Source organism: Arctopsyche grandis, chromosome 7 (assembly GCF_051622035.1).
Source record: "Arctopsyche grandis isolate Sample6627 chromosome 7, ASM5162203v2, whole genome shotgun sequence".
Classification (NCBI taxonomy): domain Eukaryota; kingdom Metazoa; phylum Arthropoda; class Insecta; order Trichoptera; family Hydropsychidae; genus Arctopsyche; species Arctopsyche grandis.
In genome coordinates this window covers 6,036,046-6,057,535 of record NC_135361.1, presented here as the reverse complement: position 1 = coordinate 6,057,535, position 21,490 = coordinate 6,036,046, and the positions used below count along the sequence as shown (strand labels likewise).

The 21,490-nt window shown below is 36.0% G+C and overlaps 2 protein-coding genes across 2 annotated transcripts in view; one reads left to right on the top strand and one right to left on the bottom strand.

The window, feature by feature from the left end:
* LOC143914011 (uncharacterized) overlaps positions 1-21,490 on the top strand; it is a 122,997-nt gene that overhangs the window by 48,724 nt on the left and 52,783 nt on the right. The window lies entirely within an intron of this gene.
* Positions 3,989-20,333, bottom strand: SPoCk (secretory pathway calcium atpase). The gene is made up of 17 exons (XM_077434048.1): positions 20,120-20,333; positions 14,049-14,295; positions 13,662-13,818; positions 13,302-13,572; positions 12,983-13,220; positions 12,308-12,439; positions 12,078-12,238; positions 10,979-11,124; positions 10,704-10,906; positions 10,446-10,625; positions 10,273-10,370; positions 9,213-9,300; positions 7,336-7,465; positions 7,072-7,241; positions 5,519-5,682; positions 5,206-5,443; positions 3,989-5,105 (listed from the first exon to the last, which is right to left on the bottom strand). The coding sequence occupies exons 1-17, from the start codon at positions 20,210-20,212 to the stop codon at positions 4,984-4,986; spliced, it is 2,838 nt and encodes a 945-aa protein (XP_077290174.1). The 5' UTR covers positions 20,213-20,333; the 3' UTR covers positions 3,989-4,983.

Genomic DNA, 21,490 nt, shown 5'->3' with positions numbered 1-21,490 from the left:
ACTTCTCTGTTTGTTTATATTACTAGCAAGATGGGCAAGCATCTGTAAAAATTGCACAATACATTCAAAAACACACAATAAACACACACACATAAATTGATCCGATTGTATTCCGTGCGGTGTAGCGTATTTATAGAGACGTACCGCGTAAAATTGACAACAATTATTTATTCGTAAGACCCCTCTATTCTTATTACATCTCTCTGACGGCGAGCGTTATCTTAGACAGACACACAAGAATAGCGATATTACATGAATGATGGTCAGTCAACTGTTTTTGATAACCGCAATAATTAAGGGTTTGGTAACCGATAGTGTAAATAAAAGCCTTTATATAACTGTATTTTATAAAATTTTGAAAAAAATCTTTACACTATGGGTTTTTAATACACGATGCAGACCTATTTATTTGCATTGGTAAAATATGTAGATTGAGATGCGAGAGTTGAATTTTGAAGAAGGTCAATGTTCCGAAGGTAACGGCTAAGCACTGAAAGAGATGTATTTAGGTGCGGAACGAAATTATTAAGGAAAATTATAGGGGTTTGTAGATTACAGTAGTAGTGCCATTTAAAATTAAAATATGATAACCTTATAACATCACCGACACTGCTAATTGATAACAGTTTGACGCACGTGTCGCCATTTGTAGGCAGGAAGAGGATTGTTGTGTAATGGCAGGGTTCCTGTATTTACTGGCATGGTTCTGGTGTATTTAAATCGAACGAGGTTGTTAGGGGCTGATTGCATGTGTTCCCTGTCACGTGTTATTACACGTGACAGGGAACATTAGTGAAGATGTTGGATTATGTTTTTTTTTTATTTTTATACATAAATTTTTACCATAGGTGCCAAGAAAGGTTGCCCCAAAGCGACACCTATGGTCAATTTTTTGTACATAAGTACCAAACAATTAAAAACATTATAATACTGTTGCGTAGGGGTGGGTGGAGGATCCAAGTAAAAGGCCAACAGTCGTGTCACAGCATTTATTGGTGATTAAAGAGATACACGCACCGGCAGTGCTCCGTCCAGGATGTCTTGATATCGCCTAAGTACCGCCTTATAAGGGGCAGGTCTCTCAGGGCATCTTCGTCGTCCGATTTGTTTACCTATTGTTATGGTCACGTACTAGATGTGCCACGGAAGTGTCCCACGCTACCGCTGTGGTTTCTGAGAACTCTAAGGGAATGCGACCGAGCTACCGCTACCCCCGCTAAGTGCATTCGGGGGAGATAATCCTCGAAACCAATTATAACTGTCACACAGTCTCTGGGTTGCTACTCGGCCTAATCCGATTGCACTTACTCGGCCTAATCCGGGTGTACGTAACAATACAATAAAATTATTGTATAATATAATAGCGTCATCTATAGACAATCAACAAATTCGATACACATACATATAACAAATTTGCGAAAAACACATTCTACATACAACTGAATGGGGAAGATATGATCAGCTCACTGCATATGTATTGTATTTATTTTTAAACATATTGTTGCGTAGGGGTGGGTTGAGGATCCGAATGAAAGGTCAAAATCGCTTCACAGCATTTATTGTATGATTCAGGAGGTCCACGCGCAGCCAGCGCTCGTTCCAGAATACTTTCTGTACCAAGTGTACCTCCATTTAAAGGGCAAGTTGCTCACTACAGCTTCCCCGATCCGTTTATTTATCCATTGTTTAGGTACGTACAGTTTTACAGTCTCACGCTCTCAGGCACATACAGTCTCGCGCTCTTGTCCGGATTCTGAGAACTCTATCAGTCACTTACGCGTCCCGTTAGGCCAGTTCGGGGGGTCTCCATTGTTAACCCCCAAATGCACTTAGACAGCGGATAATCCCTATATTTTTTCTAAACACCCTTAGAAAGAACTTTCGCCTTTGGCGCTCTAATCTAAAATTTTGAATGGCTTTTGGCGCCCTAATTTTAAATTTTAAAGCGCCTTTGGCGCATCGATCGGCGCCCTAACTTATTTGCCCGATCTAGCCCTCCCAAAAACCGGCACTGTGTACAACAATCGACCTGGACCGGATCTTTCAATTTTGAGTTTAAAACGGATGCATATCAAGTTGCCAACTCGCTTGGGGACATAGTGATTTACATTAAATTATAACACAAAATTCGATTATGACAACACGATTTTTATCTATAATATATAAAATAATGACCTTCATATATGCAATAAGTATAATAAGGAAAAATTCATTAATTATAGAGGAAAAATTACAATCCATAAGATAATTAAAATAAATGAGTCATAAAGGTTTGATTCAATTATTAAGATAGCATTCAAATTACTAGTCAAAACAAAAGGTAGCAGATAAATAATAAAAAAAGTCAAATTCGAGGTGAAAATTTTATTAAAGACGTAAATTACACAAAAATAAATTACATCAAAAATTAGCACATGCCTCCAAAATTTCTAATTCCTTAAATACAATAATACTATTTATTATATTTCAATGACAATAAAGCTGCCGCTATTGAATTATAGAATTGTATTATCAAATTTAAAATTTGTGACAATTTGTATTGCAAATCAAGGAACTACAGCTGAGATACAATCGTATATTATAATGATTAAAAAGAAACACAACGTTTGCAATAAATAAAATTTAAATCTAATAAAAATAATATTATAAATATGATGACAGAGAATACAAATAACGTGTCAAAACACATCAAAAAATCACACGCAATATTGTGATTGTTTGAATTGTGTCGCTACAAAATATCATAAATGCACAACAATAACAGCAAACACTAAAAGTGCTATCTGAAAGAAATTGATAACGTCTACTTAACATTATTATTTTTTTTAATTTAAGTATTTTTATATCATTAATTTTCCGCTTTCTTGGGAGCTTGGCCCCTAGCCCGACCCCTAGGCTTCTGGAGATCTCTCCGTATATATACGCGTGTTTCGCAATATTTGCTTATGTCTATTCAAAGACTTCAATAACATTACTAGTAGATAACCATTGAAATGTCATATTATGTAAGTCGAAGAAACTTTATGTATCTTTCTGTTGATTAAAACCCATTCAATAGTCGACGAAATTGGCGTAAATTCAAACATGAATTCAAGTGACTAGATCTATAAATATATATATATTTATATAATAATTTTTTTTATATCTTAAACGATTAAACAATTTGAACCAAAATTCGAAATTGACCAAGGCCACTTTATTATATAACAAGTATCAAACGTGCACACGCAAATATTATTATATATGAGTAATAAATGGATAATATCAACATTTTTGAACTCTTACTTGTCTTATATATTCCCCATTATTATTAAAATATTTGCCATCAATTTTTCCACAAGTAGATTAAGAGTTTTCCAAATCTTTGAATCGTTAAGCTTCTTTGAAAAAGTGCCATAATATATGTATTCAATCATTAATTTGTGCATATAATAATATGTATGTCGATTATGATTATATTACTATATGTATGTGTGTGTATTTAGAATACGATCCTTTTAAGGAAAGTTAAATTCATCTATAATATATTATACGGAAACGCGAATCAAATGTGAATCAAATTATTTTAAATAAATTACCGTGAATATGTAGTTGCTTTGATTGGAATCGTTTAAAAAAATGACTTCACACTTGATTAAGGTTTCGTAGAAAACATGATTGAAAAAAGTCTCGGAAACGTTAAATTGAATGTAAGTTTATTTTTGTAAATTGAACGAATTGAATTCTTTTCACAAAAAGTCTATACATTTATAAAATTTACTTAAAAGTATTTAGTAAGTACTAATTTTCATATATATTATAATTCGGTGGCATAAATAGAGAAATTTGAATTTGTTCAAAATTACTTATGTATATATAAATATTATTAAATATATTTTATAATATAATATTTTGGATTTAAAATTTGAAATAGCACTCGACGACAAAGCGTTTCAATACCAATATGGATGTCATCATTTGTGAATCATCATTCAATACAGATATGTTTCCACGTGTAATTATAATTAATATATATATTATATTTAGTCACACAGCGAATCATTTCAAAGAAAGGTTGTAGAGAAATACAATATATAATATGATTAGATACATACAAAAAATCTTACAATACAATACTGAAAACGGCAAATAAAATATTACACTTTTGTGACGTTTAAAAAAAATTGATCAACATTATTATTAGCACATTTGTATTTATAATAAGCCTCACTAATATACACGTACACGTATGTAAGTATATAATAACTAAAAATGTTATCGGAATGACATGTAGCACAATAATAAGATTCGAACGCGCACTTTGATTTATCGCTACGAATATATTATATTATACATAGCATTGAAAAAATCATGTGTAGGCAAGATTGATTTTTTCCACGTATACAATGTGTACGTTCGTATAATATTTAAGGTTGTGGCAATGTGCAGGTACTATATCTGCGAATTATTGGCTATTTGCAGGTACTATATCTGCGACAGGCGCAAAGCCTTCAATATTTAATGTATGTATATAGAAAAATAATTCATTCCAATGTATGAATGATTAATATAATAATAAAAATGAAACATAAGAGGTGTATATGATATAAAAAATAAAAATTGTGACAGTTTTATTCATTAGAAATATTTAAAAAAAATTATGCAACAAATATATGTACTAAGCAAGTGTCGATAAATACATTCATAAATTCATTGTCTTTTACGATCTGTAATAAATATACACTTCAACGTAACGTTGCACTAGATTTAAGCCGACGTGATAGTAAAATCAAAATACATCAAAACTGTTACACCGAAAAAGGATAGTCAATAGTTGGAACGTGTAAAATGTGTACATATTTCCACTAAAATGAAAAAGAGATCCAATATTACTAACGTATATAAAGTAAAAATTGTGACAATGTAGTGTGTAGGTTCGAGTGCGCAGGTTAAACAGACAGCTGAAAGTGCTTAATCTTTTTTCCCGCCACGCTTCTGTTTTCGTCATACAAAGTCCATGTGATGCTTAACAGCCTTCGAGCGTCGTTCCAGCAGCCTCTCGATCAACTTTTTAATTTCGCTCACTATAAAAACGCTAGACGTCAAGCCGACAAGCAACAGCAAATCTATATACAAAAGAAAACCAAAGATAAAATATAATCGAACAGAGAGATAGTCGACGGCAAAGTTCTCCGACTTATGCAATGTAAATATAAATAAATGTACCTTGACCGGTGAGAGCTTCCGTTTGGAATACCATTTGCAACGGTGGAAAATAGATAACGAGCAGTTGCCCGACAATGCTCAAGGTTACGGCCACCAGGAATGATTTATTGGCAAACAAGCCGATGCTGAATACGCTCTTGGTTTGGGAGCGGCACGACAACGCGTTGAACATATCGAAAAGGACGAAGCAGGTAAAAGTCATGGTGGTGTCTCTTTTTGTGATCTTTTTATCGGACATCTGAAATCAAAGTGTGTAATTATTAAACCAATTGAAATGGACCGTATTAATCTGTGTATTAAAGCAAAGGCATACTTCTTTATTGAACACCCACAAGGTGCCGGCGATTATAATAGCAGCGGAGAGCAAGACATTAATCATGAGGGCGCGAGTAATCATGTGCTGTCTCGTATTGCGAGGCTTCTGTTTGATGACTTCGTGATCTACAGGTTCCACGCCTAACGACTGAGCAGGAGGTCCTGAAACATCAGATTGAAGCATAGTTATAGAATACCATAGATACGCCCTGACGCTCTAAGCCGATCACCCTGTTGGACCTTGCACACACAAAAAAAAGTACAGATCATGCACACTCTCTCTCTCTCTCTCTCTCAGTAGCTAGTTAGCTTCTAAGTAGGAAGGTCGATTGACGTTTTTCGAAAATGCCAACGTATTCAGTGAAATTGTGTTACAATTACTCAAGAAAACATAAAAAGGCGGATGGCATCACATATCATAAGTAAGAATTATTATATACTGTCTTGAATTATAGTAGTATTTTAATTAAATAATAATGAAATATCGGCGCGATGTACATATGTAGTGTTATATGCATTGAAGTATAATGTATAGAATAGTCATTCCTAACAAAAGAATCGCTTAAAAGCGAGCCATCGAAGAGAGAGACGGAAAGTCAGAAGAGAGACAAAAGAGTGAGGAAAAAAAATCCGTGGAAGTGATCGTCCCTTACAACAACTGGACAAAACAGCTGACATCTTCGGGCACACGGATTTTTTGTGGCAACATTTTTAGGGGCTGAGAGCAATTCTATGCATACTACTTCAATGTAGATAAAGTAATAATTAGTTTTAAAAAAGAATACGGTGTACGGCCCTGTTTTTCAATGAGTGAGGCTGGTCCGAACGTCTAGCACGTGCACATACAGATGTTCGGACTTTGTCGAACTAATACTACCACACAATTTCACTAGTAGAGCCTATTTCAAAGAGATCCTACTGCTACAGAGCTTAACAAACAACTGAGCAAAACAGCCGAAATCTCCATCTGCACGGAGTTTTTGTAGCAACATTTTTGGAAGCTGAGAGCGCTTCTACAGCGGTCGACAACCTCTGCCACAGGTGTCACTAAATGCACGCGTATATCTTGTTGGCACTGAAGGAAATTCAGAAATCGACATTTAAAACTACAAACAATGAACTAAATACTTAAGTGTCAGCTTTAAAATTGATCCTTGTGGAAGTTACTAATGTAGTTAATGACGGTTTTATTATAGTAACATACATTTGTAGTTTAATATAGTGTGTATAGCTAAATATTTTTTTCTTAATATGGCTTTATTAGTTTGGTCTACTGTCACGCGGAGTGTCCAATAAAATAAAGTTATAAATAAAATAAAACTTCAGTGCATGTACATATGTACATAAACTGGTTGCTGACCACTGCCGACCGCTGCGTCGACCTTTTTTTTCACCACTTCCCCGCTAGTTAAACCCCCCGCACCCCTCAGTTAGTGGCGACAAGATCTCCAACGAAATTTGTACGTAATGGCATATCTAGGTTATTCTACATCTATGGATTGAAGTGAATTTGTTGTGAAATTTTGGCGTTGAAGATCGAGCTCAACTCACCGTCCATGATGATGTTGATCCAGAGGATTTGCATGGCGTTCAACGGGTTCGGGATGTCCATCAAAGTGGCGACAGCAATCAGTGAAAGTGCGGCGATAGACGTGGACAGTTGAAATCGTACGAAGTTTCGTATGTTGTAAAATATGCCTTTGCCTTCTTCTATCGCTGCACTGAAATTTAATATATATATATATATATATATGATAAAACAATAGAAAAATATATTTTTATTTGTTATGCAAATAGGTTAGGTTTACAACTAACATAATTGTAGCGAAATCATCGTCGACTAAGATCATATCGGCGGCTTCTTTGCAAACATCAGTGCCGTTTTTTCCCATTGCAATGCCGATATCGGCTTTCTTCAAAGCGACGCCGTCGTTAACACCGTCACCTAAAAATGTGTTATGTATTGATTTATCACTGAGCAAATTGTTTGCATACATTGAAAATCTCTCAACCGAGTGAAGCTAATAAAGAGCTTATCAAAACCATTCATTGTTCAGGAAATAATAAAATTAAGAATAATGTGATTTTCTCTACTCTATACGTCCCATGATTTTGTTTTATTATTATTACATACATACAACATACATATGAGTTAGATTATTTCTGTGCATAAGTACTGTAACGTGGGAAATAAGGATAAGAGGAGCCGCCGGTTAAGTTCATTCAGGGGTGAACGATGAAGACCCTCGGATTAGGCCGATCGCGTTCAGTCAGTTCCCGCTAGAGTTCTCAGAATCTGGACGAGAGCGTGACACTGTGAAACTGTACGTGCCAGAGATATGTTATATTTCACTGGTATGTGCCTAAACAATGGATAAATAAACGGACCGGGGAAGCTGTAGTGAGCAACTCACCCATGGTACACAAAAGGAGGTACACTTGGTACAGGGGGTATTCTGGAACGAGCGCTGGCTGCGCGTGGACCTCCTGAATCATTCAATAAATGCTGTGAAGCGACTTTGGCCTTTCATTTGGATTCTCAACCCACCCCACGCAACATTACTAACAAATTTTCAAATATAACAGTACATAGAATACAATAGAGACATCTATGGAAAATCAACAAAAAAATTTTGATACAAAGCAAATTTGCGATAAATACATTATGTGGGTAGCATATTTTTACATAAGATTCAACAAATTCGAGATGCTAATAACTCGAATTTGCGAGAAATTTAAGGGGGAGGATGCCGATTTATTAGATCCGTCACTAGAATTAAGCTAGAAAAATCGGAAAATTCTAAGAGGAGATGGTCGATCTTTGTTTCAATAACTACGAGAACCAGCAGAATAAACTGGTGGTTAGCATATAATGCTTTGAACAGAGTGGTCACGGGTTCATATCCCACTGGTTTCTGTTGGCCAGACCTTGGATTTGTGACTCCAGGTCGATCGTTTCCTATCAGAGTTTGCCAATTTATCTGATTTTCATTAAAACGATTCCAAAACATTGGCAACCTTACCACCCATTTTCTCGCAAAATTTCTAATTGTCAATCTTGAATTTCGCTGAATTGCATAAAATACTGCAAATTTACAAATTCAACGATAAATGTCTCTGTGGATGTTAATTGATATGTATTTATGTACTTTGTATAATACTGTTGTTACTGGCCAGGAAGGCGCATTGGGGTCACCTGTTAGACTTTCCTGGTATAAATTTAAGATAAAATAAAAAAATAAAATCTCGCCAGCAGCGTATTTGGCCGGGACTTGAACCGAATGCAGGCCACATTTTGATCTGCTGGAGATCTCTGACAAGGAATTCCAAAGGCATGTGGACTTCTAAAACGCAACGGGAAGAGAAAAAGTAGTCAAACGCAACAAAAATTACACGTTCGAAATTCCCACAGATAACGGTGCCTCAATGTTTTGAGGTTATTTTCTGCATTTATTTATTGCTGACTTGCATATGATCTCTGTTGTCGTTTGAGATATCAATGTTATATTTTGCTTATTTTAATATGATTCTACATATTGATCTACAAGTATTTGCTCAACATGCTATTTAAATTCAGAATATGAGCCACACTAATCATACTTCTCTAACGGAATGGATTTATAACCGAATTTCATAAAATATATCTAATGAATACGGACAAAGCTTTCAATTGTGACCGAAATATACTATACCTGTCATTCCGACGATATATCCGAGCTTCTGAAGTGCTTTAACAATGGCTAATTTGTGTTTAGGAGTGACCCGGTAGAATACGCTAACCTAAAACATTCAAATTTTTGGAATAATCATACATCGGTGCCACTTTAGTATGCGGCCTACCTTAGCATGCGATCTACCTTTGAATCGCAGTCGACTATTTTTTTATTTGTATCGTAGCAACGACCTGTTTATTATAATTTTTGTTTTTTATAGGACCAACCCTAACTTAACCTAACCTAACCTGACCCTTAACCATTTGCCCGCGGCCGTCTTCTATGGAGGCTTTGCGCGACAAGTCTGTAGTGCGGCTGTCTTCCATAGAATTTCTAAACTTTGCACGGGATTTTGAGCCTTATATGCGCCTATTTCAACTGTTTTAAGGTTCAAAATTGGTTAAATATATTACTGAGAGTTGAATGCCATCTATTCAATTTGCTTAAAATGAATAAATACCAGTAAAAATTAGTTTTTTGTTGAACCATACTGAAACCTCGTTTATGTGACGTCACGTCTGTTGAACAATGGCGACGATACGTCTCAAATGTATGAAGAATGATTATTTGACAATTAAGCCAAAACTTCGAGATATATTATGTATTTTATTGTTTAAAATAATACTTTATGTGTTAATTAACATATCTGGTTACTTGAGTAAATATTAAAATCTGTATTTAAGATCGAAAACTCGATTGCCAAATTCGCGAAAAAGGTGCCACGTACACGGCTTGTTCGCTATAGTTATTGCTGCGGGCAAAGGTTTAAATAAATAGGTATTGGCTGTCAAGATATCTTTTTTTTAAGTTTCATTTCATCAATATTTTCACACAAAAAAATCGTAGCAGCCAACACTTATTTATTTAAAGGGTTGGCTTATCATTTAAGATAAGGTTGTTATGGTCGGTATTATTCAGTCAGACCGACAGAGATACAGTGAGACCGCATATTAAAGTAAAAACGTGAAGGTAGACCGCATACTAAAGTGGCACCAATATCAATCAATATGTAAGGAGTAAGAATATTATATATACTTACATTATCAATAACACTTTCAAGTTGTTGTTCATTCATCGATTCTATTTGATCACCCGATAACGTTTGCATATGCATTGTGTCCAATCCTATTGTTTGAGCTAAAATCCACGAATAAAAAAAAATTACACAAAGATTCAAGACACGAATGTTGAGCTTTCTTTATAAGAGTATACCAATGGCGACGGCAGTCTCTTGAGCGTCTCCCGTGACCATCTTCACGGCGACACCAGAGTGCCGAAGAGCAGCCAGGGCAGGACGAACGCTCGGTCTCGGAGGATCACAAACGCCGACCAATCCCAAATAAGTCAGCTGCTGCAGACTGCTTCCGCTGGCCATGCCGATGACTCTTAGACCTGTCACAAAATAAACCAGACAATAGATGCATTGTCCGAAAGTGAATTTTGTATATATACGAGAGCTTCGAAACTCACCCTTTCGACCGATGGAATACGCTTCGGCTAGAAGTTCGTTCTCTTTCTGCTTGGACAGCGGCACGAATTGTCCCTCGGGAGAGACGTAGCGACTGCACTGTGGAAGAATCTTTTCCACGGCACCTTTCACAAAGAAGATCTCTTTGTTGGTGTTGTCGCCATACTTTCCGCTGCACTTTACAGCCATCATTTTAGTCTCGGAACTGTGGATCAATCGATACATGAAGCAAAAGCGTAAAGGTAAGTGTATTAGTGAGAATTGAATAAACGTTTACCTGAAGGGATATTCTTGCAGTCGAACATATTGATCCCGTGCTGCATATATACCATGCTTCATAGCGACAGCTAGCAAAGCACCTTCTGTAGGCTGACCGAGTAGACAATCTCCATTGATCACAGCATTGTTGCACACAGCACCAGCCTGAAACCGTTCAAGCGAAGCAAAATACAGACCGGGTTCAGACGTGCGACAAATTTTATTTCATAAGTATATACCAGGAAGTCCCCAATGCAAAAGTCCTTCTTGGCAAATGCAGGCATTTGATAAGTTACCTTCGCAACGGAAAAAATATAAAGCCACCTAAAATGAATGAAATGCGCATTAACGCTGAGCATTAAAGACCTTTAACTGCGCACTTATTAAAATTGTTTATTATTTATTTCCAACTAGCTGAACCCTGCATGCGTTGCAATGCCACAATAACGCATGTAATTCCCGTTCCCGTTCCCATTTTTCGGAACAATGCAGGCACCGAACACCCTGGTCACGACGCGAAAACATTTGAAATTATAGCGAATTATACTCATTCCCGTTTATTCCCGTTTTTTTTTTCACAGTAATCTTCCCGGACATGCATACAACAAATCCTGAAAGTTCCATCGTAATCGCTTCAGTGGCTTAGGAGCCTATTCGAGACACACACACAGACATTAATTTTTATATATATAGATTATAAATAAAATATTGCTCAATGTTAAATTTGTAATTTAACAGAAATATATTTATTTAATGCGAATGCGCAAAAAATGTTGTATTCTAATGCACAAATGATCCGTTATTAAGAGCAAAGTTATTTTTTAAATCGCACACAATCTCTAATCGTTATCAGCAGCGTGGACTAGTAGTTAGCGTACATGATTTCAAACATAGTGGTCACGCGTTCGACTCCAAATGGTTGCTGCTGGCCAGATCTTGGTTTGTGACTTCAGGTTGATTTTTTCCTATTATACGTTGTTTACCAATTTATCTGATTTTCATTGAAACGTTTCCAACAAATTGGCAACCTTTACCAATTTCCCGTAATCTCGAATTTCGCTGATTTCGTATAAAAATGCTACAAATTTGTAGTATTGACTGTATTGAAAAATAATAACCTCTAGTAACGAAAACAGCGACATTCTCGCCGCGTCCGGATTGTCGCATTTATGCAGCATAATTTCACCGTGATCGTTGTAACCAGCTCCGGTAACATCAGCGTAATATCCATCCGATGTGGCCAATACAGTGACGGTCATCTCGTTCTGTGTTAGTGTACCTGAAGCAAAATTGCCATAATTACAAAGAAATAATTGTCATTAATTTGTAATTCAAAGAAATTACATACCGGTTTTATCACAACAGACGACATTGACACAACCTAGAGTCTCGACAGTCGGCAATTTTTTAACAATAGCTTTCCGCTTCGCCATTCTCATCACGCCGAGAGCTAACGTGACCGTAACGACGATAGGTAATCCTATAAAAATAATTAAAAATTCAAATCACACATGAAATTGGTTCGAATTGTCTTAACCCTTTGCCCGCGGCAATAAATATACGCGGCACCTTTTTCGCGAATTTGCCAATCGGATTTTCGACATTATATACAGATTTTAATATTTACTCAAGTAACCAGATATGTTAATCAACACATAAAGTATTATTTTAAACAATAAAATACATAATGTATCTCGTAGTTTTGGCTTAATTGTCAAATAATCATTCTTCATACAATTGAGACGTATCGTCGCCATTGTTCAACAGACGTGACGTCACATAAACGAGGTTTCAGTATGGTTCCACAAAAAACTAATTTTAACTGGTGTATATTCATTTTAAACAAATTGAATAGATGGCATTCAACTCTCAGTAATATATTCAACCAATTTTGAACCTTAAAACAGTTGAAATAGGTGCACATAAGGCTCAAAATCCCGTGCAAAGTTCAGAAATTCTATGGAAGACAGCCGCGCTACATACTTGACGCACAAAGCTTCAGTTAATATGGTAATGTGTTCACCTTCTGGTATAGCGGCCACAGCGAGACTGACTCCAATAGTGAACATTTCATTGATAGGTTTCCCTTGGAGCCATCCGATGAGCATGATGGCGCCGATGATGAAGAAAGAATACAGGGACAGCTGAGCACCGAGTGTGTCCATCGACTTTTGAAGAGGCGTTTTAGGAGCCTCTTCCGATTGCATCATACGGAACACCTCTCCGAACTCAGACCGCTCTCCCGTACTTACAACTATGCCCTAAAAGTTAAAATAAAATTCAATCCAATTGTGACGAGTATTCGTCGAAAAAAATAAACAATTTGAATAAAAATTGAAAACCTTTCCGTTTCCGCATCGCACCAACGTTCCCATAAAAGCAATATTTTTCTTATTCATGTGATTCCCTCCATTTTTCGGAGATTTCAGTATTGCGTCGACGAACTTCTGAGACGGTTCAGTCTCCCCGGTGAAAGAAGACTCGTCGATCGACAGATCGATGACTTCGAAGAGACGAATGTCGGCCGGAATTCTATCGCCTATGTTCAAATAGACTATATCGCCGGGTACCAAATTCCTCGCTAAGAACGTTTCCAATTTGCCGTCTCTCAAACTAAAATTCGCACGAATTAAATTTTATACAAATCGATAGTACAAAAGTTACAACGACATATATAAAATAAAAAATGTATATAAATATACCAATGACACGACGGTGGAACTAATTTCGTAAGTTCTTCGAGCGATTTCTCAGATCTATATTCTTGAACGAATGCGACGGTGACAACGATAATGATGGCAATTGTGATACTGACGGCATCGTCAAATTGTCGCATACAAATACTGACGAAAGCAGATCCTAAAACATGATAAACATATTTTAAAAAAACGGTTATAATTGATCGACTTCACTATCGGACAGACTGAATAATCGTTTCAGTTTACGTGTTTGTTTTTTTTCCCCTTTCGATGATAACGAACGGAAATTTAGTGCAAAATATACATAAACGTTACTATCGGATGGTCACGTTTTACTTTTTTCACAATTAAAAAATATCTAGAATTACGTGCATAGATTATTTTCATTACCTAGTAGTAAAAGTATGAGCGGGTTCTGGAATTGTTCGATGTACTTCTTCCATACGGGATCCTGTTCCCTGACGGTGAAATCGTTCGAGCCCAGGAGTCGGATGCGAGCGTCAGCTTCCCGCCATGACAATCCACTCCTTGTGGGAACTCTCAATCTTCCGGCTACTTCTTCCCAAGCAAGGCACGAAGCCTCACCCACCGACATCCACATCTCGCTATATTCTATTGAACTGCATTGGTCCGAATTCTTCAAAGATAAAACATACATACACATAAGATGCTTTCACATTAAGTATTTCCTTATAGTTACATACGTACGGATGAAAGTGTTACTTGTTAATGCTCTAGGTATTTAAGTTTCAGTTGAAGGACTTTTTAGATAGGGCAAATACATATTGTTACGTACGCTGCGGATTAAGCGAATAGAATCCCATATACGATGTGACCGTTCAAGGGTTATCTGTTAACGGATTAACTAAGTGCTTGCACTTAGACCAACGGATATCGGTTATCGGATTAACTAAGTGCTTGCACTTACTTCCAGGATTATATCTGGACTCTAAGTGCATTTAGGCTAAACAATGACCGTTATTAGTCCTTTCTCAGAATCGACCCAATGTCGTGGAAATACAAATCCGAATACGTGACTATACAACAGGTAAACAGATTAGACGTCCTGAGAGATCTATCCTTTATAAGGCGGTACGTAGGCGATATCATGTCATTCTGGACTGAGCACTGCCAGTGCGTGTATCTCCGTAATCATCAATAAATGCTGTGAAACGACTGTTGGCCTTTTACTTGGATCCTCCACCCACCCCTACGCAACAATATAATGTATACAACACTTGCTGAATTGATAAATCAATCAATATACGTTCTCTATAGTTTTTTTATACATATACAAACCGGACTCAACTTGGAAATGCCATTATTTTATTTTTTAGCCAGCAGCATAGCTCGGTTGTTAAGTCGTGAGGTGCCGGGTTCTATCCCAGGGCCGGGCCTCGAGTGAATATGAATTTTTCAGAGTATGCTGCTGGTTAGATCTAGATTTGCGACTCCAGGTTGATCGTTTCCTATCAGAGTTTGCTAATTTTCTCTGATTTCATTGTTGAAACGGTTCCCGGTAAAAATTAGCTAAAATCCTTCCTATATATACAATATGTCACCAATAATTTGTGTTTGATTAATGTGCAACAAATAAGTTTGTGTACGATTTGATAGATGTCTCATTGATTTGCGAGCTTTTCATTGTCTCGTAATTCAGTTACTTATATAATGAAAAATGCTGCAATATTTGTAATTAGCCAGGAAGGCGCATTGGGGTTGCCTGTAATGCCTTCCTGGTATGTGTTGTCAAAATAAAATAAAATAAAATGTATGTACATTACGTGTGTTTATAATCATAAATACTCATAAATAGAATTGATTAAATGTACATATATATTTCTGAATACTTATCAAATAGAGATGTTGCAACATTTTATACCATTTTGTATATCAAAATTTGTAGAATTATGAAAATTGATAAAAACAATCGTCGTTTATGCATAGATAAACTACATACGTGATTTTTATAGCATGAGCGAAACTTCATTTGCATAAAAGGTACATCATATTTCTTTTTATTTAAATGTAAGTATATTACATTGCTTAACCCTTTGAATGCTGACCAACGCCGATCGGCGTTTTGCCAACAAGATTATAAAGGTTAAACGCCAATTTTAAGTTCACCGATATCAATATGTGTATTATATATATGTACGTATGGTTGGTAAGTGGATATATGAATCATATAATACATGTTTTGCATTCTCAGTAGCCATATTTCATTAACGTATACTTCATTAGTCCGATTTCACTTCAACTTTTAATCGATTTTTAACTTTTTTCCTTCACCCTGAAAACAAAATTTTAGTAAAGCGTGGATTAATCAATGCAGAATAAAGAAAGCGAATGATATATTATAATCATATATTGATTTATTAGATGTTAAACATATATAGATAAATAAAATTAAACTACTACCAAACAAAAATGTTAGTTACATTTACATCAACATTTCCCAGGATATAATAATCAATTACATATGTATGTCAAGGAAGGGAAATGTTGATTTTGAAGGGAACTATTTTGCATGCGTGCAGCAAATCATGCTATAGATCTACCGTTATATATAGAATCACTGACGTTGATGCGATCCTAAGTAGAGTGATTAACCCTTTGAATGCTGACCAACGCCGATCGGCGTTTTGCTAACAAGTCCATGAAATAAGCCAATAGACGTTGTATTTTGAATATCTCAAAAATAAACAAGATTACTACCCGCTTAGACTTTCCAAGCAGCATTGAAAAAAAAATGCATTGAACATGGGTCGTGTAATCCGTGTCAATGTTTATAAAGACTGGTTTACACCGGAATTTCTGAATTTATAACCATAGCAGAATTTCCCGAAGGAAATCCCCAACTGCTGAGTATTTTACATTGTGAGCATTACATTTAAACAACAATGAAGAAGGTGGAACTAGTTTTGGAAAAATACATTCATTAATAGGCTTATTTTGTTTATTTTATATTGTTGCAAGATATGTATATTAGAGAGTTTAAACACATCTTTATAAAACAAGAAATCCTCGGCGGTAGTTATCTGGGGTTTGTTTGGATTAGCTACAATTTTTACACCTATCGGATTTCTAAATAATTCTAGTTGGAATTGTTGGCGAAATTTTCAGCGTTAAACAGAAAAGACGTCAGCACTCAAAGGGTTAAACATAACTCGAAAAATTAAACGTTTCAAACAGTGGCTGGTAGTTTAAGAGGTAAACATATACATATATAGAATCTATATCTATGGACATTTCATCTATAAAGGACATTTCATATCATTGTTGCGGTCAATTCATATTTGGTGATAAGCATTAGGAGGTACTAGTCATATAATTTTATTACAATCAGACGATATTCAGATAAAAAATAACATTATTACTTTTCATCGTACGATTATAGTTATATATAATAAAATTCAATAAAAAAAATCTCTACGTGTATAATATCATGAGCATAATATTTAAGCATAAATAATTTAGTTATTATAATAATCGAAAACAAATAAAAATCGAATCGATCATTCTCTCTTTGGATTATGTTAGTCGATATTTCTATTTTCCTTGTTATCTGTATACTTTTCAGATCGGAACAATGGCTTTAGTTGATTTTGCTTTCTTTCGAACGATCGATAAAAATCGACAACGGTCTAATTACTTCATCGTACAAGAAAGGCGAATGTAAAATATTCACCATATACAAAGAGAACCTCTTATGATATTGTTATACATTTATTTTTGAAGATATTTTCTGCTCAGCCCTATAAACTTATACGAACTGTGGGGACGCGAATAAGATGACGACGTAACTTTTTTTTGTATCGTTATCACTAGGGGGGGGAGTTATGTGGCATGGTCGAGTTTCGGTCGCAATATTGTGAGATGTCGATGGCTACCATTTTATTTCTTTCCCAGGCGTCATATTAAACAGCGTGCATTAAATCACACTGACATTTAATTTCTTTCGCTCCAGCACCATTAATTTTGATAAATTAACACTTTGTGTTTTCATATTTTCCGATGCGGTCGAGGTCCTCATTTCGTCCCCAACATTATTTTAGATGGGCGTAATCTTGAAACCGTTAGGGAAGTCAAGTACATATCTGGGACACCTGCTGACGGAGGATCTCTCTGATGACCGTGACAATGAAAGACAACGAAGAGCTATTTGTGTGAGGGCAAATATGCTGGCTAGACGGTTTTTCCACTCCAGTGTAGAGGTTGAGAGACAATTATTTATTTCCTTTTGTACTAGCCTCTATACCGGTGAATTATGAACCAGATACAAGCGATGAGGAAGATAAAGGTACAATACAACAACTACTACCGTGCACTTTTCGGGCTACCTAGGAGCTGCAGCGCGTCGCAAATGTTTGTGGAAGGGCATGTGCCTCACTTTGAAGCCATTCTCAGGATGAGAGCGGCCTCTCTACGTCTTCGTATATTTTTTTCGCCTAATTGTCTTCTTGCTGCTGCATCTTCTCATTTGCATTCTTCATTGTATGTTCGATGGATGGAACTACTCCACCGACCGTCTTGAATAGACATTAAATTATTATTATTAGACTTATTATTTGTTATTATTAGACTTATTATTTATTATTATTAGACTTATTATTTATTATTATTACTTATTATTTATTATTATTAGACTTATTATTATTTATTATTATTAGACTTATTATTATTTATTATTATTAGACTTATTATTTATTATTATTATTATTATTAGACTTATTATTTATTATTATTATTATTTATTATTATTAGTTATATTTATATATATGTAATTACTTATGTATTTATTTAATTATTTTTTGTATATATAATTCTATGTATATATTATTTATATGGGCGTTGGGTATTGCACTATTTTCCCCATCGTCTGGAATAAAAGCTATTATTATTATACTTCTTAACACTCATTCCAGATTTTATTTTATTTCATAGAACATGAACACTCGCCTTTATAGATCGCTCCAACGTGACGAGTGCACTTATACAGATACAATACAGTCAATTAATAAAATCAATATACATATTATACAATCCGAATCCATACAATCATCCACAGTGATATCTACAGAGAAATTTTTGAAGCATTTTATAGTCAAATTTGTGAAAATTCATAATGGTGAGGCTGCAGAGATAAATCAGGATGTAGTGGCTCGTTAACCAAACCGTTGATCGAATGAAAACAAAAAAAGCATGCATATGTACTATACTGGGAGGGCTGCAGCCCGCAGCCTATGTAAACGACAAAAATAGCATGCATTTGTACTGTACTGGGGGGACTGCAGCCCCACAGACCATATGGACGCCATTGGCCAAATTGAACACTGAATAATTTAAGATTAGCAAGAGAGATAGGAAAAGAGATGCCAATGTTTACAGGAACCGTTTCAATCAAAATCAGAAAAATTGACATACTCTGATAAGAAACGATCGACTTGGAGTCACAAACCAAGGTCTGGCCAGCAGCGAGACTCTAGTGCGACTCGAACCCGTAACAACTGTGCGCGAGAGCATACTATGCCAACAACTAGTCGACGCTGCCGTTGATATTATATATGTAATTAGAGAATTCGTATTTTATCAAATGAAACGTATGAAAAATGGATAAATTGGTCCGATTCTTGAATAGATTGTGAACCGCTGAACTAAAAGCTCACTCGTGTGTATGTGCATAAGTCAATAGTAAATGGGGCGTAAAGTATGTGAAAATTTTAACAGTGTAAATATGGAGAAAAACTGAACAAGTCAAACATTGCGCAATCAACGTTCAGTTTAGAGGTATATTTACATATATTATTATAATACATGATGAAATGGTTGAAAGTGCGCAATTATTTGTGAAACGATTGTTTTTTGCCGTATTATTCAAAGTTTATTTATAAAAGTCGAGATTAGAAATCGACAGTCTATTATCTATTATGTATAGGCATATATGTACATATATATGTAGAGATTGCGGTGGTGTAAGATAAAATTGCGAAACGATAAATGGAAATGGACGAGTGCAGAGTGTAGAGGGTTAAAAGCCGCAATACATAAATTTCCACACTTGTTCGGAGTGAAAAGAAGTGCGATTCGGTTCGATTCGACCGCATATATTATCCGGGTTAATTGGCGAAGAGAGTGATGTGGAGTGGAGTCGGTGACCTACACTTTACCTAGTCGACTACCAAGTCGAAGTGGAAGTCGAAGTCGAAGTCGAAGTCGAAGTCGGTGACAAACGACATGCGACACCGACAATGTAGTCGGTGGAAGGTTCGCGTAATTGTAAAATCGATAGTGGAGTGGAATGGAGTGGAGTGGGTGGCGCGCGAAACGAGAACGAGTGTCGTTCTCATCGTCGTGAGTCTTCAGGATGCGAAGGGGTACCTGGTACCTGGTACCTGGTACCTAATACCTGATACCTAATACCTAATACCTAAAGCGGGGGGTGAGTGGGGTGGAGTCACCTGAGGGTGTTCGGACTCCGTGTTGGCTTCTGTATCGAGTTGGCGGTAGTGAGCAGCGGGGGTAGGGGGTGAGTGGGGTAGGCTGTCACACATGCCGTTGTGCTGTCGGGCTGTCGTGTCACTCGGGGCTCCGCACTGCCGGGTATTCGATGACGATCACGAACGCGTGCAACCACGACGCCATCCGCGCCTCTACTGAGACTGACACAACAATGACAGCTGCTCGCCCCCCTAGCCGGCTCGTCACGCTTTGTCAACGACTACTGCCGTATTGCCTTTTCGCCCTGTAATCATATCTCCGATTTCATTTTTCGACCACTTTCCAAGGTTCGGTGATTACTAGTCAAATGTGAACCGGTCACAGGACAACAGGTCGCTCTAGATCAGAGTTGATAAGATTTTGGTCAAAATTTGTAAACCGGAAGTAGTATTTTTTTTAAAACAATATTTCATTATTTTATTTTGACCTTTTAAACTTCTTGATATTTATTGTGTATAATAGTGATAGGGATTTTAAGTGATAAAAAAATTTTGAACAAAATCCGACTACCGGAAGTAGAACTTTTGTCATGTGCGAGTTTCCATACATTTGCGCTCAATTTGTAACGAAAATGGTGTCATAGCTATTAGTATTTCATTATAGAAGGGCAAATATGCTGACTAGACGATTTTTCCACTCCAGTGTAGAGGTTAAGAGACAATTATTTATGTGCTTTTGTACTAGCCTCTATACTGGTGAATTATGGACCAGATACAAGCGGGAGACGATGAGGAAGATAAAGGTACAATACAACAACTGTTACCGTGCTCTTTTCGGGTTACCTAGGAGCTGTAGCGCGTCGCAAATGTTTGTAGAAGGGCATGTGCCTCATTTTGAAGCCATTCTCAGGATGAGAGCGGCCTCTCTACGTCTTCGTATATTTTTATCGCCTAATTGTCTTCTTGCTGCTGCATCTTCTCATTTGCATTCTTCATTGTATGTTCGATGGATGGAACTGTTACACCGACCGCCTTGAATAGACATAAAATTATTATTATTAGACTTATTTATTATTATTTATTTATTATAATTATTATTATTATTTATTATTATTATTATTTATTATCAGTAATATTTATATATTTACTTATGTATTTATTTATTTACTTTTTGTTTACTATTTTTCAATACTTTTTTTTTTATTATCTATATATTATTTATATGGGCGTTGGGGATTGCACTATTCTCCTCATCGTCTGGAATAAAAGCTATTATTATTATTATGCTGCCGGTATGTGTAAATGTGTCTGTACGGTTCAATATCGAATTTTGTTTTGTGACTTTCTTATATTCCTCAAATACATAGATAGTCATGGGTTGGTCACACCCGA

What these genes read in the sequence shown, in the direction of transcription:
- SPoCk (XM_077434048.1), bottom strand. Translation starts at nt 20,212, where the DNA reads ATGTGTGACAGCCTACCCCACTCACCCCCTACCCCCGCTGCTCACTAC. An exon ending in TTGAAAGTGTTATTGATAAT is followed by an intron (nt 9,301 to 10,272) that starts GTAAGTATATAT and finishes TGAATGTTTTAG; the next exon opens with GTTAGCGTATTCTACCGGGT. An exon ending in TGTGGGTGTTCAATAAAGAA is followed by an intron (nt 5,444 to 5,518) that starts GTATGCCTTTGC and finishes CTTTGATTTCAG; the next exon opens with ATGTCCGATAAAAAGATCAC.